The following is a 13,561-nucleotide window of genomic DNA, read 5'->3' on the forward strand; positions in this document are numbered from 1 at the left end:
CTCATGTCTTATTCTTTATTGCCTAGAGAGGGCCTACTGTTTGAGAAATATTTGTTGGATGAATGAATGTGCTTCGTGACTCTGGAGTTTGGGGGTTTGCTAATCATGGGAGGACATCCCCAAAGATGTATTTAAGTTGTGTGTCTGACCCCAAATGAGCCCTGGAGCTGTGATGATGAGCTCTGAGGTGGGGAGATGGATAACATGATCTTCTGTGGTTCTGAGATGCTTTAGATCAGGCTCTGAGGGCAGGTGGGTCCCTGAAACTGAGTTAATCATAGAAAGCAGTGTCCTGTGATGTCATCTCAGGAATGCAATTAAGGCTCAGTCGTGCTGCTGAGGAACCAGTTAAGAGTCACAGCGCTGGCTACCATAATTGGAGGCATTGAGGATGGGCAGGATGTGGGACTTGGCAGAGGAGCCCCTGCTCTCAAACTGCCTCTTGCCTGAGCACTGAGGAATCTCTAGGATAAAACAGATCAAGACTGTGGATCAGCAGCAGCCTCACCCCAGCAGCAACAGGTCAGCGCCTGGTCCGAGAGAGCTGTGGGGGTGGGCTGGGTTGTGCGGGGCCAGGATATCCTGCACAGGTCCACGATAGCTGAAAGGAGTTGCTTACCCATTTTGGAGGATGTGTGCCTTGTAGATCGATGTCCCAATAGCATACTGTGGCCTCAAAAGGGTTAAGGACTTCCAAATCAAAAACATGTCTTATAACCCCAAAGACACTGACTGATTCCAGCTCCAAATGGTCAGTTGTGTGATTTGGGGAAATTTACTTAGGCCTTTTGGATTTCGTTTCCTCCTCAGGAAGATGGGGTGGGGGCGTGATGCCTACTTTATAAGGTCATTGTGAGGATTGCATGGTATACTGTGCATAACCTGCTTTGCCCAGGGCCTGGCTGGCTCTGTTAAGAGTTGGAACCAGTTGTCATGAATCTTATCTGCCCAGAATCCAGGGAGGACAGCTGATGCTATTGGACTACTCTGCCTCCTGAAAACAGGGATCTCATCTCTAAAGGAAGTGGGGAGCAGGGGGTTGAGGGCACCTGCTTTCACCCATGCAGAGCACCTGGATGGGGCTTTGGGGTGACTGGGACAGGCCATGGCACCCCTGCCTGCCCCTGACACTGGGCACTGAACAGCCCCACACACAGACTCTGGGGGCCCCGGGGGCATGCAGATAGCACACAGATTCCTTCAGAGAGGGCCAGTTAGGGCAGGAGTGGGAGCAAGATGGGGGTCCCTGTGCCGTCTGTATTAAGCCCCAAAAGGAAAACAATATTTGAGTGCATCTGGGGTTCTGGGTAGGATAGTTATCTCAATATTTTGTTTGTGTTACAAAATAGTTTATGGTAGTGGGTATCTTGCCTTCTCACGGGGTTTAAAAATATTTCCATTGGGATATGTCATCTTGCTTCCAAGAGTCTAATTTCTTCTCATTCTTGATTTTGAGGGCTCCTTGATTTCTCGATTTTGAGGGCTCCTAAGCTGAGGGCATGGTTGGGGGTGGGACACAGGACACAGATCCTGTCTCCTGGAAGGCTGCTGGCTCGGGGAAGGGACAGAGCCCTGTCCTGAGTTTGTGGCAGTTTCCTGCAGGGCATGGAGGCTAAGCCAAGTTTGCAAGGGGTCAGGTGGGGAGGGCAGAGAGGGGGCCCTTACACAGGTGGGCAGATGATTCCTGGAGGAAGCACCCACCTGTTGTGGCCTGGCCTCTGCCTGGCCTGCCCTGCTGTGCTCCCTGCCCCCAGATTCTCCACTGTCCCCAGTTGCTTCCCCCTGCATCTCCTGAGTTGCCCCCATCCCGGGCCCAGGCCCAGCCACCATGACAGACACACCAGTGGAGGAATCCCTCTTCCAAATCATCCACTGCTACCACGAGTACGCTGCCCGGGAAGGGGATGTAGAGACACTGTCGCTGGAGGAGCTGAAGGCTCTGCTCATGGACAACGTGCCCCGCTTCATGGAGACCTTGGTGCGTGGGGCTGGGTGGGGATACATAAAGTATGGGGTTGCTTGTGGGGCTGGAAGCGATTGGTGTGGGTGAAGGTGCGGGAAGCCATCTCTTAGGAGCACTTCCAGCTATGGGAGGGAGTGTGCGGGAGGGCGGAGGGCAGGATGTTTGGTGGGGGAAGCGTGGCCCAGCCTGGGTTTATTTTCTGTTCTTCCCTCTCCTGAAACTCTCTGCCTGGCCCCACTCCAGACCAAACACAGCTAATCCCTGAAACTCAGTCCTAACCCCAAACCTGTTTGTTCTTCTGCCTGACCTGCTTCTGGAAAGAAAAGGACCTAAATCCTTCCTCTGCCCACAGGCTAGTTCGGTCAGCGACCTTGCCCCACACCTGACCTTTGAACCCTAGGCCCTTCTCCTGGGGTCTATCCAAGCCTCTCTCATCCACCTCCTGGTCCCAGTGGAGGACAGTTTGGGCTGTGGTGGCTGCTGCTAACCTGCGGGGCTGGGAATGTCATTTCCTCTCCCATCCGAGAGGCCAACAGAGTCCCTCCGAGCAGCCTGGGGGCCCAGCCCCGGAACTCAGGCTGGGCTCAGCCACCTCCTCAGGCTTGTGCCTCTCCTCTGTCATCAGCCCCAGCCTTGTGACTACCGAGCTCCTTGGGGACTGCAAGGCTGGCGGAAGTGTCTGTCTCTTGGCCCTTGGCGCCCAGTCCCGGGGTCTCTGGACTGTCACATCCAGAGTACTTCAGGTGGTGCCCAACTCAAGGCCCTCCATTCCAGGAGAGGCACCTCCTCTGGTCACATCTCATGTCGTGTCCCCTGCCGGCCTCTGGGACCTGTCAGAGGAGAGAGCCTCGCCCTCTGTTTATTGGAGTGCAGCCTCGAGAGTCACAGGGCAGTGGGACCAGGGTGACTGGCTAGTCCCTGTTTCTGGGAAAACTTTTTCTTTCCAAGGCCAGTTGCCAATGTCACGGGGCTGTGCGAGGACCCCAGAACCTGCACTGGAGGACTCACTGGGCAAGTGTAGCAGCCTGGGCCATGGTCTGAGAGGAGGGAAGCTGGGACGTGCCTGCCCCAGGCCGGAGGCCTCCCGTTTCTCAGGTCAACCAAATTTGCAGAGGAGATAAGACAATAAGTAGATGGTGGGGCCATGGGGGAGATGGAAGGGGAGAATTTCCACAGGGATGAGGACTGCTCCCAGGCCCACGGCTGCTGACGATTGCAGCGACCTCCTTCCTGGAGGCTTTCTGAGAGGTTCACTCCAGCTTTCCCGTGCCTACCAACGAAATCCTGCTGGCACCTGCTTCACCCGCACTGCTCAGTGAGCCTCCTGCCTGCACCTACCCTCTGAGCTGGACTCCTCCCTGCTGTCCCTTCCACCTCCAATGCCCCTTTCCTCCCTATGCCAGCCCTGAGGGCTGCCTACTTGGGACGTCCCAGCAACTCCAGGGCCCCTAGCTCTGGCCTTTCCCGTCTTTTGTGCTTTCTGGAGGTGACACGGGCACAGAGTCCTAAATAGTTCCCAGGCAGATGACTGCATGGAGATATCTGACCCCACCTGGTGCTGGCCCAGCAGTAGCTCTGGAGATGCAGACATGACGGGCAGGGGGCTCTGCCCTGGAGGCTCCCACTGTGGAGGAGGAAGGCATAGCCTTCCACCCTGATGCCCCTGGGCTGGGCTGTCCCTGCAGGGGAGCTGGCACTTTAGCTAGTGGAGAGATAGGCAAGTGGCGCTAGTGGTAAAGACCTGGCCTGCCGATGCAAGAGACCCGGGTTCAATCCCTGGGTTGGGAAGATCCCCTGGAGGAGGGCATGGCAACACAATCCAGTATTCTTGCCTGGAGAATCCCCATGGACAGAGGAGCCTTGCGGGTTATCGTCCATGGGGTTGCACAGAGTCAGATATGACTGAACCGACTTAGCCCAGAGCCCCTGATGATGGGCAAAGGTGAATTGTGTTGGGCGTGCCCAGTCAACCAGCACATGGAGCCTGCCTGTATTCTCTGTCTCCCATGCAGCCCCAGGTCCAGTTAGCTGAGGTGCCCCCGACACTGCTGCCTGAACATTCTGCAGCACAGAGGGTCCTGGGCATTGACTAAATGAGGAGTTGTCTCCTGCAAACCCCCTCCAGACAGGGCCAGGCCACACTCTCCCACTGACTGCCCCCGTCCTTCCACCAGCAGGCCGAGGAGCACCTGGCCTTCACTGCAGGGCGGTGTTGGGGTGCATGGTTGACCCTCTGCTCACTCCTCAGGGCCGGAAGGAGCCGTACTACATCACACAGTTGTTCCGGGCGGCAGACAAGAACCAGGACAACCAGATCTGCTTTGAGGAGTTCCTCTACATCTTGGGCAAGCTGGTGAAGGACTACCACTTGCAGTACCACCGGCAGCTGTGTGCCCATTATTGCACCCAGCACAGCCTGTATTAGGGGGAGTGCAGGGGCCTGCCTAGGGAGCAGGTGTGACCTAGCTGTGGGCAGCTGAAGACAGAGCTGTGTGTGTGTGTGTGTGGAGTGAACGCTGTGAGGGAAGAGAATAAAGCAACTTTGTAAAGACTTCTGGGTGTTGCTCAGCTCCTGGTTCCATGGATCTGCTCTGGGCCCAGAAAGAAAGATTTGGTTCTACTCTGAGGATCAGTCATTTTGGGTAGTCTGTGCCCCAGGAGCCCCTGTCTGAGTGAGGAGATAGCCCCTGCCCCCAGGCACCCCTGTCTGAGTGGGGAGACGGCCCCTGCCCCCAGGAGCCCCTGTCTGAGTGGGGAGACAGCCCCTGCCCCAGGAGCCCCTGTCTGAGTGGGGAGATAGCCCCTGCCCCCAGGCACCCCTGTCTGAGTGGGGAGACCCTTACCCGAGAGGGTGGAGTCTCTTCTCTCGGGGAGTCAGCTCTCTGACAAGGAAGCCAGGCCTCACCACTGATGTTGTGGTCACTCATTCACTACACATACCTGATTGGACAGGAGCCACGAGGGAAGAAGTTCTCCCAGCTTCAAAAGAGAGCCCCAACAAAGGCGGAGCAGCCAGGACTGGGAAGGGCCCAGGACAGGGTGGGGAAGATGATGCTGGTAATTGACATGGGTGGCAGGTCCATGGCCAGTCGGTGAGGGAAGATTGTGAGGTGGGTTTTCCAGACGTTGAGTCAGAGATGGGTCAAACTTAAAGTTGGCAATGCAGCCTGTTAATGAGAAGACTGATGAGTGGAATGTGGGTGACTATCGATCAGGGAAAGCTTCCTGGGGAGAGGAGGGTTTGGTTTTGTTATTGTTAATAAATAAATGATGATGGATATGGGTGTTGTTCTGACTCTGGGCTATTTGTGACTCCCTCATCCCTCCCAGCTCAGACTTGCCCCTGCCTCTCTCTGTGTTGTTTGTTTTTGTCTCTCCCTGGAAGCCCAGGAAGCTGATGCACAATCTCTTGCGGGAGGGTCTCGTCTGCCTTTAGGTCCTGCTGGGTCCATCTTGGTGGATTTCTTCTCTGAGGATGGTCTGAGAACCCATGTCCTGAGTGCACTGTGATAGAAACAATGAGTTATTTGAAAGAGTGATGGGTAATTGTCTGCACCCCTATGCAGGTGATTGGGTACCCCAATCAAGTTATTTAAAGGACTTGGTTTGGTTCCCTCTGCCAACTGGACCTGTGAACCAAACATGGGGAGCAGCGCCCTGCAGGCCAAACCGGAGACCTTTGTTCCTGATCAGTGGAGCTCAGAAGCAGGCCCTCCGTGGACGCCACGTTCACATACTGGCTGATCTTCAATTCTCGTCATCTAGGGGTCGGTGTCACTGGCCCCACTTTCCCTCTGGACTTCCCCTGTGGAAGTGCTTATCCTGCTGCACTGAGGTTATGTGTGGCTGTCTGTATCCTCCTCCAAGACAGGGACCCTGTCCTGTCATCTCTGTGACATGGCCCAATGTCAGCACACAGAGTGGAGCTGGGGCTGTGCAGGAGTGGGGCCTGTGGGCTGGAATCCCATGACCGGGCTCTACGTTGCCTCGTGCAGGCCCTTAGTCACATCCAGAGACTGGGAGACAGTTGGCAAGGTGACTCAGGCCACCCTTGCCCCAGGCACAGGTGGATCCTCCCTGCCTGTCTCACCTGAAATGTACTGGGTTGCACAGGCATTTGATTGCAAAGTGGCGGCTCAGCCCAGCCCTCCTGTCCCTTCCTGGGGGTTTCTCCACCGGCCCTCCATGCTCTGTCCTCATTTCCTCAGCCACGGGCTTGGGCCTGGTATTGAGACACACAGCCAGGACTGAGCTCTTTCCTGTAAACAGGTCTAAGTTCTGTTCCCCCTGGGTTGCTCCATGTCCATCAGTCTGATTACAGGCGCTACCTTTTTCCCCTCGTGCTTGCCCAATTCCTGACACTATCTCCTTCCGGGTCAGCTCAGCCTGGCTCCTGCTCCCCCGGAAGCCCCCAAGGTTGCCTGTCCAGGGAAACTTCTCTGGGGCAGTGTTTCATGGCTTTGCTGACCAGTAGGCTCCATTGACAAGCACACGATGCTGGAGGGGATCACGGTTTACGATTCCCTCACTGGGCCTGGGACCTGTTTTCCGTCCTTTCTGGATAAAGGAAGCTGTTTCCACCCGGATGTTCTCAGGAGTGGCTTCAAGGCAGGCATCTCCTGAGGGGTCGGGGCCTGGAAAAACATCGTCTCCGTCAATCTCGCCATCACCCTCCTTGAGAGAGGTCAGCGTGAATGCCATCCTGGGCTGGTGAACAAACCCAAAGAAGAATCTCAGAAGAAGCCAGCTGGTTCTAAAGTGTGCTTTTGGCACATAAGCACCAAAACAAAGCCCGTAGGACCTCAGGCCTCAGTTTCCTCATCTGTCACACAGGGAGAGTTATATCTGTGATGTCCACTTCACAGTGTTATCAGATGAGTTAGTGGATGCAAAAACACTCTGAAAATAAGATGTGCTATTTGAGGTAAGATGTGATTGTGCAGGTCATTGAGAAGTGGGCCTGGACAACCGTACGTAGGTGCCGAGTGCTTGATCATTGGTTGAAAACTTGTCATATTTGACGTCATAAACAGCCCTATTTTCCTATCAGGAGGTTGACTATCAAGGAAGGCAGACTGTATTTGGTGGGTGGGTCTATATCCTCCTTTGTTCCAAAAACACTATCATTTAAAGTGGCTGGGTATGATAAAGGGAACTTCTGCATGGGATAAGGGCTCGATCAAGTGTTCTATTCTTCATTCATTTATTCCCTCAGTAAGTATTAATTGAGTACCTAGTATGTACCAGACCCCAGGATGTGATGTGGTTTCTGCTCTAAAGGGGCCCTTAGTCCCAAAGAAAAGACAGGCAATGAACAGATGAACTCCAATATAGCAGAGCAAATACGTGATGCAGAAGAGCTTGGTAGCATGGAGGTGAGAATTCACTCAGCATTGACAGCGTTGGGGGACAGAGAGTCAGCAACGGACCAGGGCAGATGGTGCCTGGACTGGGTCAGGAAGGATGAGAAGCACTTTATTGGCAGAGAGGTATTCCAGTCAAGTGCAGGAAATGGATGATGTCACAGTAGGTCATGTCACCCGGGTCATTTGAGGCTCCGAGCGTTGTGTCTCTATGGGCCTCAGTGTCCTCATCTGTTAAGTGGAAATTATGATAGAACATACTTCATTGGATTATATGAGGGTTAAATGGATTGATGTAAATAAAGCTCTTAAACAATGACAGTGGTTCCTGGCACATGGTAAGAGCCCAATAAATACCAACCATTATTTTGCTATTGTTTGTTCTTGTTGATTGTCGTTGCTGTTATAGTGTATAGCTGATGCTGACCTGGGTCCCAGGGAGGCAGACACAGGTGACCCAGTCTGGGTCCTCAAGGGTTCACAGCCCAGCTGGGGAGTCGGACTTATCGATGGGGCAGTGATCACGGTGTACACTCACACAGTGCTGGCTTACTATGTGCTGCTTTAAAAGCCTCACATGTTTTTTTGTGTGTAAACTTTTAATTAAAATATAATTTCTATTAATAAAAGCCCACAAGTCATAAACATTTTGCATCTATTTTTAATGCTCACAACGACACTATCTAGCAGATTTTATTTTGGGGGAGTGGAAGCATTTAGGATTTTAAAATATTTAAATTGTGGTTTTATATATATATATATATATATATATATATATATATATACACATATATAACCTTGGAGTAGGAAATGGCAACCCACTACAGTATTCTTGCCTGAAAAATTCCATGGACAGAGGAGCCTGCTGGGTTACAATCCATGGGGTCACAAAGAGTCGGATACAACTGAGCTACACATATATGAAAGTGAAAGTGAAGTTGCTCAGTCGTGTCCGACTCTTTGCGACCCCATGGACTGTAGCCTACCAGGCTCCTCTGTCCATAGGATTTTCCAGGCAAGAGTACTGGAGTGGGTTGCCATTTCCTTCTCCAGGGAATCTTCCTGACCCAGGGATCGAACCCGGGTCTCCTGCATTGTAGACAGACGCTTAACCGTCTGAGCCACCAGGGAAGTCATATATATATCTCTAACATAAAATTTACCATCCTAACCAGTTTTTAAGTGTCCAGTTCAGTCGTGTTAAATGTATTCCCTTTGTTGTGCATCTGGTCTCCAAAACTCTCATCATCTTGGAACTGAAACTCTGTACCCAATAAATAATTACCCCCACAGCCCTCCTCCTAGACCTTAGCAACCACCACTCTACTTCTGTTTCTATGAGTTCAGCTACTCCAGGTACCTCATATAAATGGAGATACTGGTCTTTTTGAACATCTTACTTCACTGTCTGTGCTCATGGTTCACCCATGTTGCATCATGTGTCAAGATTTTTCTTCCTTTTTAAAGGCTGAATAATATTCCATTGTATGTACATACCACATTTATTTATCCATTCATCTGTGGATGGACACTCCGGTTGCTTCCACATTTTGGCTGTTGTGAATAATGCTTCTGTGAACATGAGGGCACAAATATCTTTTTGAGACTCTGCTTTCAACTATTTTAGGTATATACCCAGAAGTGGAATTGCTGCATCAAATGCTAATTTGGTTTTTAATTTTTTGAGGAACCACTCTATTATTTTCCCTCAGTGGCTTCACTACTTTACATGCCCACCAGCAGTGCCCACGTCCTTTTCGAGACTTGTTATTTTCTGTTTTTGTTGGCAGTCAGATCAGATCAGTCACTCAGTTGTGTCCGACTCTTTGCGACCCCATGAATCACAGCACGCCAGGCCTCCCTGTCCATCACCAACTCCCGGAGTTCACTGAGACTCACATCCATCGAGTCAGTGATGCCATCCAGCCATCTCATCCTCTGTCGTCCCCTTCTCCTCCTGCCCCCAATCCCTCCCAGCATCAGAGTCTGTTCCAATGAGTCAACTCTTCGCATGAGGTGGCCAAAGTACTGGAGTTCCAGCTTTAGCATCATTCCTTCCAAAGAAATCCCAGGGCTGATCTCCTTCAGAATGGACTGGTTGGATCTCCTTGCAGTCCAAGGGACTCTCAAGAGTCTTCTCCAACACCACAGTTCAAAAGCATCAATTCTTCAGCGCTCAGGCTTCTTCACAGTCCAACTCTTACATCCATACATGACCACAGGAAAAACTGATGTATACATATATACATATATCCCCTCCATCCTGAACCTCCCTCCCACCTCAGTTTTCATTGGGTTATTTGTTTTCTTTTGGAGTTGAGTTGTAGGAGTTCTTTCTGTATTCTGGGTATTAACTCTTTCTCATATATATGATTTGCAAATATTGTCCCTTGTAGGTTGGAGGTAGACTTTATTGTAATCTCTATTTAATAATTGAGCTAACTAAAGCACAGAGAGGGTAAGTAATTAGCCCAAGGTCACGCAGCTACAAAGTTAATGATAGAATAAAGCCCAAAGGGTTGCAGGAACATAAAGTAGAGAGAGGCTAATCCCATCTGCTTCCTCTAGGAGGCGATGATGGCTTAGGCCTCGGAGAAGCATAAGGAAAATATTGGTTCAATGTATGAAGGATGGAGAGATGGGAGGGGCTTTCTCAGCAGAGTCATGTTCTTGTCAGATCATGCCCTGGAGCCTGGGATCCTGTCTGCGCTCTGACACATCTGCACTGCGAAACTGTGTGAACCGCTTCACCTTTCTAGGTCTCGGCTTCCGTGTGTATAGATTGAGGGGGCTCTGGGCCCCGACTTTCTGATAGGCATATTCTGAGGGTCTGAACAGTTTACACGAATGTCAAGTACTCTGTACAAGAGAAAAGATCACAAATCTTCAGCACTGGAACCCAGGTTGGGGGGAAGGACTCGCTCCTTCTGAAATCCTGGGGGAATCGCCCACCTCCTCTTCTCCTCCTAGGGTTGAAACATTTCTGCCTTCTCCAAAAGTGCCCTCCTTCCCCACCCCCACAGAGTTGTTTTCCTCTATAGCCCAGACTCTTGGGGTCACAGGCACATAATCACCCCAGAGAGGATAGAAGGGTCCCTGCTGTTTATGCAGCGGCTCAGTGCCTCATGCTCGTAGGGGGTCCCCAAGCCAGCGTCCATCTCCTTGGACACAGTGCTGCCCACCCCAGCCTCACAGAACAGAGGTGCTGTGAAGGTGTGGGGACAGCAGCAGAGAAACGGACTTAACCCTTAGCAACCCACATCCCCACTGAGTCCAGCCACACACATAACAATAATAATGGAAATACTCCACCTTCTGTTACTAAAAATCCAGCAACTAGGACAAGTGTTCTTAACCTTTTAGAGGCCTTTGGACCCTTTTGACAATGTGATGAATGCTGTGGAGGAATGAGCTTATTTGCATGCACTTAAAATGAGGCATTCAACTTCAGTTCTATTTCCGAGATGCATAGAGAAGCCATGCAAATAACCACAGCAACAGTGGGAAGGACTTAGGAGTGAGCTTCCATGGTTGGCCATGCCAGGGGACGCTAGCAGCCCACAGGCAGAATCTTTACCATGCCCTCTTCCTGGTTTCTCCTCCTGGGCATCACTGCCTGGCACTTGCCTTCCTCCTTCTACCTTTCCTGTGCTCCCCCTCAGGACTTTTCATTCTGCACGGTGATTGCCCCATTCTCCTTGTTGGGAAACTTGAGGCTGTAGCAACACTGGAAGGGAGTAGCTGCCTCTGAGTGGCCCGAGGCCCTGGGCAGCTGGCCAATCCTGGTTGCTATAAAAGGGAGCCGACACTGAGCCCTGCATGTCTTTTGGCAACTCTGTTTTGGGGAGACCTGGTAAGTGGAACTGTGGTCTGTCCGTCACTGAGGGCTGCCCCTGGGGTGGGCTGAGGAGTGCAGCAGCCTTCTCAGAGGAGGGGAGAGAAAGCTCGCTGGTATCTGGACAGGGTCCAGAAGAACATGAGCCTGGGGTTGAAGAAGGGGCCGAGGGCTCTAGGACTTTTGAGTGAGGGCACGTTTGGGCCCCTCCTGGGCAGAGGATGAGGCCATGGGGAGAGCTGGCAGGCACTGTGTGTGCTTGGGTACCCTGCTTCCTCCCACACCCTCATCTACATCACCCCACCCCTTCCCCTTGTAGCCATAGCCCTCTGCTGGCTTTAGCTACTTGGATGGTGTCATCCAAGGCAAAGCCATCCCCTGGGGTAGGAGCTTCCTGAGTGTCCCCACAGGCACCTTCCCCACTTCGGGCTTAGCCGGGTGCTCCGTCTTCCAGGTGGGGCAAATCCTTGGACACCATGCTGACGGATCTGGAGAGTGCCATTAACTGCCTGATTGATGTCTACCACAAGTACTCCCTGAATCAAGGGAATTACCATGCCGTCTATAGGGATGACTTGAAGAAACTGTTAGAGACAGAGTGTCCTAAGTTTATGAAGGTGAGGAGGGACTGGGTGTGGTTTGGGGTTCTCGGCCTGGATCTGATGAAGCCCTGGGTCATTGATCACCTGCGTTGCTCCAAACAGACAGCCATGCCTCAGCTTCCCTGAGATCTTTACCCTCTGACCTCTCTTTCTCCAATCTTCACAGAAAAAGGATGCGGACACTTGGTTCAAAGAGTTGGACATCAATCAGGATGGTGGAATTAATTTGGAGGAGTTCCTCGTGCTGGTGATAAAAGTGGGCCTGGTAGCCCATGAAGAAATTCACAAAGAATAGCAGAGCTATTGGGCCTGGGGCTAGGCCACTGGACTCGTCCCTGCAGAGTAATAAAATAGTTGATACCTCAGGTCTCTCCTGATTGCGCTTTCTGTTTGTGGAATGAGGCTCCTGTGGGGGTGGAGGGAGGGTTGGAAAACCCAAAGGAAGAGAAACGAACCTGTGTTGCCCCCGCTACCCATTTGTCAGCAGCCCTCTGTGCTTGCCACTGGTCTGCTCTCCTCCCCGTGTTCTTCCCAGGCGATTCCTGAGCCTCTCCAGCCCCACAATCCTGAGTCCTGAGTTCCAGGATTTAAGGATTCTAGAAAGTCCAAGATGCAATAGTTGTAGTATGAGTGATATGGGTGATATATGATATGGGTGATTTGAGAACAGGGTGACATAAAGAAAACTCAGAGTATTCTCTAAATTTCAATTTCCAGCAAAATGTCTTACATGTAACTTTCAGGAAGTTAGGGAGATAGCTATGTAGAAGTGTGTGCTTGTGTGTGTGTGTGTGTGTGTGTATGAGAGAGAGAGAGACAGGGAGAGAGAGAGAGAGAGTAATTCTATGCTGTCCTGTGACTTTAGGTGGATGTTACATTAAGTAACACTAATAAGCCCCCTGGCCTCCCCACTTGTAATTTCTTCTAAAGAGGTTTAGGAAGCTTTCCTTCTCTCTCCATTTCCAACCTCTTAACTTTATTCAATAATAAAGGAAGGACTTCCCTGGTGGCCCAGTGGTTAAGAATTAGCCTTCCAATGCAGGAGACATGGATTTGATCCCTGGTCCAGGGAGATAACACCTGCTCCAGGGCAATTAAGCCCACGCACCACAACGACTGAGCCCATCCTCTCTAGAGCCCCCGAGCCACAGCTAGTGAGAAGCCCTGGCACTCCAACTGAGACTCAACGCAGTGAAATAAATAAATAGATACTAAAAAATAAAGGAAAGGGCAGATAGGCTAATAGATTAATAAAACTCAATGTGAAGAATGGGGTATTCAATTGTTTCCCTGTGGGGTGAATGCTTCGATAATCAGTGACTTATCTAAAATAATCTCCCCATCATTACTCTGGGTTTCCAAGGGTCTGGTGAAACAGGAGGGCCAGAAAATGAATGGGCATCTCTCACCAGAACCCAGCTAGCAAGCTGAGTTTCCATGCTGCGTCTTTGGGACATTTACTGTTGTCCTCACTTAGCAGGAGGGGTGGTGATGTTAGTTATGGAGAAGGGGGTTGGGAGCTGTCACCAGAGGCTCTACACCAGGGATTTTGACTTGGTCTATCTTGCCTGGAAAATCCCATGGACAGAGGAGCCCGGTAGGCTACAGTCCATGGGGTTGCAAAGAGTCGGACACGACTGAGCAACTTTACTTTACTATGGTACATCTTGGGGCTTCCTAGGTGGTGCTAGAGGTAAAGAACTGCCTGCTAACGCAAGAGATGTAAGAGACGTGGTCGGGAAGATCCCCTGGAGGAGAGCATGGCAACCCACTCCAGTATTCTTGCCTGGAGAATCCC

The 13,561-nt window shown here is 51.4% G+C and overlaps 2 protein-coding genes across 3 annotated transcripts; both read left to right on the forward strand.

Moving 5' to 3' along the window:
* Positions 1-347: 347 nt before the first annotated feature.
* Positions 348-5,246, forward strand: LOC102398566 (protein S100-A15A). Of its 2 annotated transcripts, none has more exons than XM_025287816.3 (3): positions 348-522; positions 1,755-1,978; positions 4,212-5,246. In XM_025287816.3, exons 2-3 carry the CDS (start codon positions 1,829-1,831, stop codon positions 4,386-4,388), a joined length of 327 nt encoding a protein of 108 aa, XP_025143601.1. In that variant the 5' UTR covers positions 348-522; positions 1,755-1,828; the 3' UTR covers positions 4,389-5,246. The 2 variants fall into 2 exon arrangements, with proteins under 2 accessions (XP_025143601.1, XP_006051757.1); XM_006051695.4 differs by having other exon boundaries at positions 1,818-1,978.
* Positions 5,247-11,026: 5,780 nt separating this feature from the next.
* Positions 11,027-12,128, forward strand: S100A8 (S100 calcium binding protein A8). Its single transcript, XM_006051694.3, has 3 exons — positions 11,027-11,179; positions 11,616-11,778; positions 11,930-12,128. The coding sequence occupies exons 2-3, from the start codon at positions 11,638-11,640 to the stop codon at positions 12,056-12,058; spliced, it is 270 nt and encodes an 89-aa protein (XP_006051756.1). The 5' UTR covers positions 11,027-11,179; positions 11,616-11,637; the 3' UTR covers positions 12,059-12,128.
* The last annotated feature ends 1,433 nt before the right edge of the window (positions 12,129-13,561 follow it).

This window comes from Bubalus bubalis, chromosome 6 (genome assembly GCF_019923935.1).
Source record: "Bubalus bubalis isolate 160015118507 breed Murrah chromosome 6, NDDB_SH_1, whole genome shotgun sequence".
In the NCBI taxonomy this organism is placed as follows: Eukaryota; Metazoa; Chordata; class Mammalia; order Artiodactyla; family Bovidae; genus Bubalus; species Bubalus bubalis.

Excerpts from the sequence above, each read along its gene's own strand:
- LOC102398566 (XM_025287816.3), top strand. The coding sequence starts at position 1,829 with ATGACAGACACACCAGTGGAGGAATCCCTCTTCCAAATCATCCACTGC. Across the intron at positions 1,979-4,211 it reads CCCGCTTCATGGAGACCTTG|GGCCGGAAGGAGCCGTACTA; the intron begins GTGCGTGGGGCT and ends CTCACTCCTCAG.
- S100A8 (XM_006051694.3), top strand. The coding sequence starts at position 11,638 with ATGCTGACGGATCTGGAGAGTGCCATTAACTGCCTGATTGATGTCTAC. Across the intron at positions 11,779-11,929 it reads AGTGTCCTAAGTTTATGAAG|AAAAAGGATGCGGACACTTG; the intron begins GTGAGGAGGGAC and ends CAATCTTCACAG.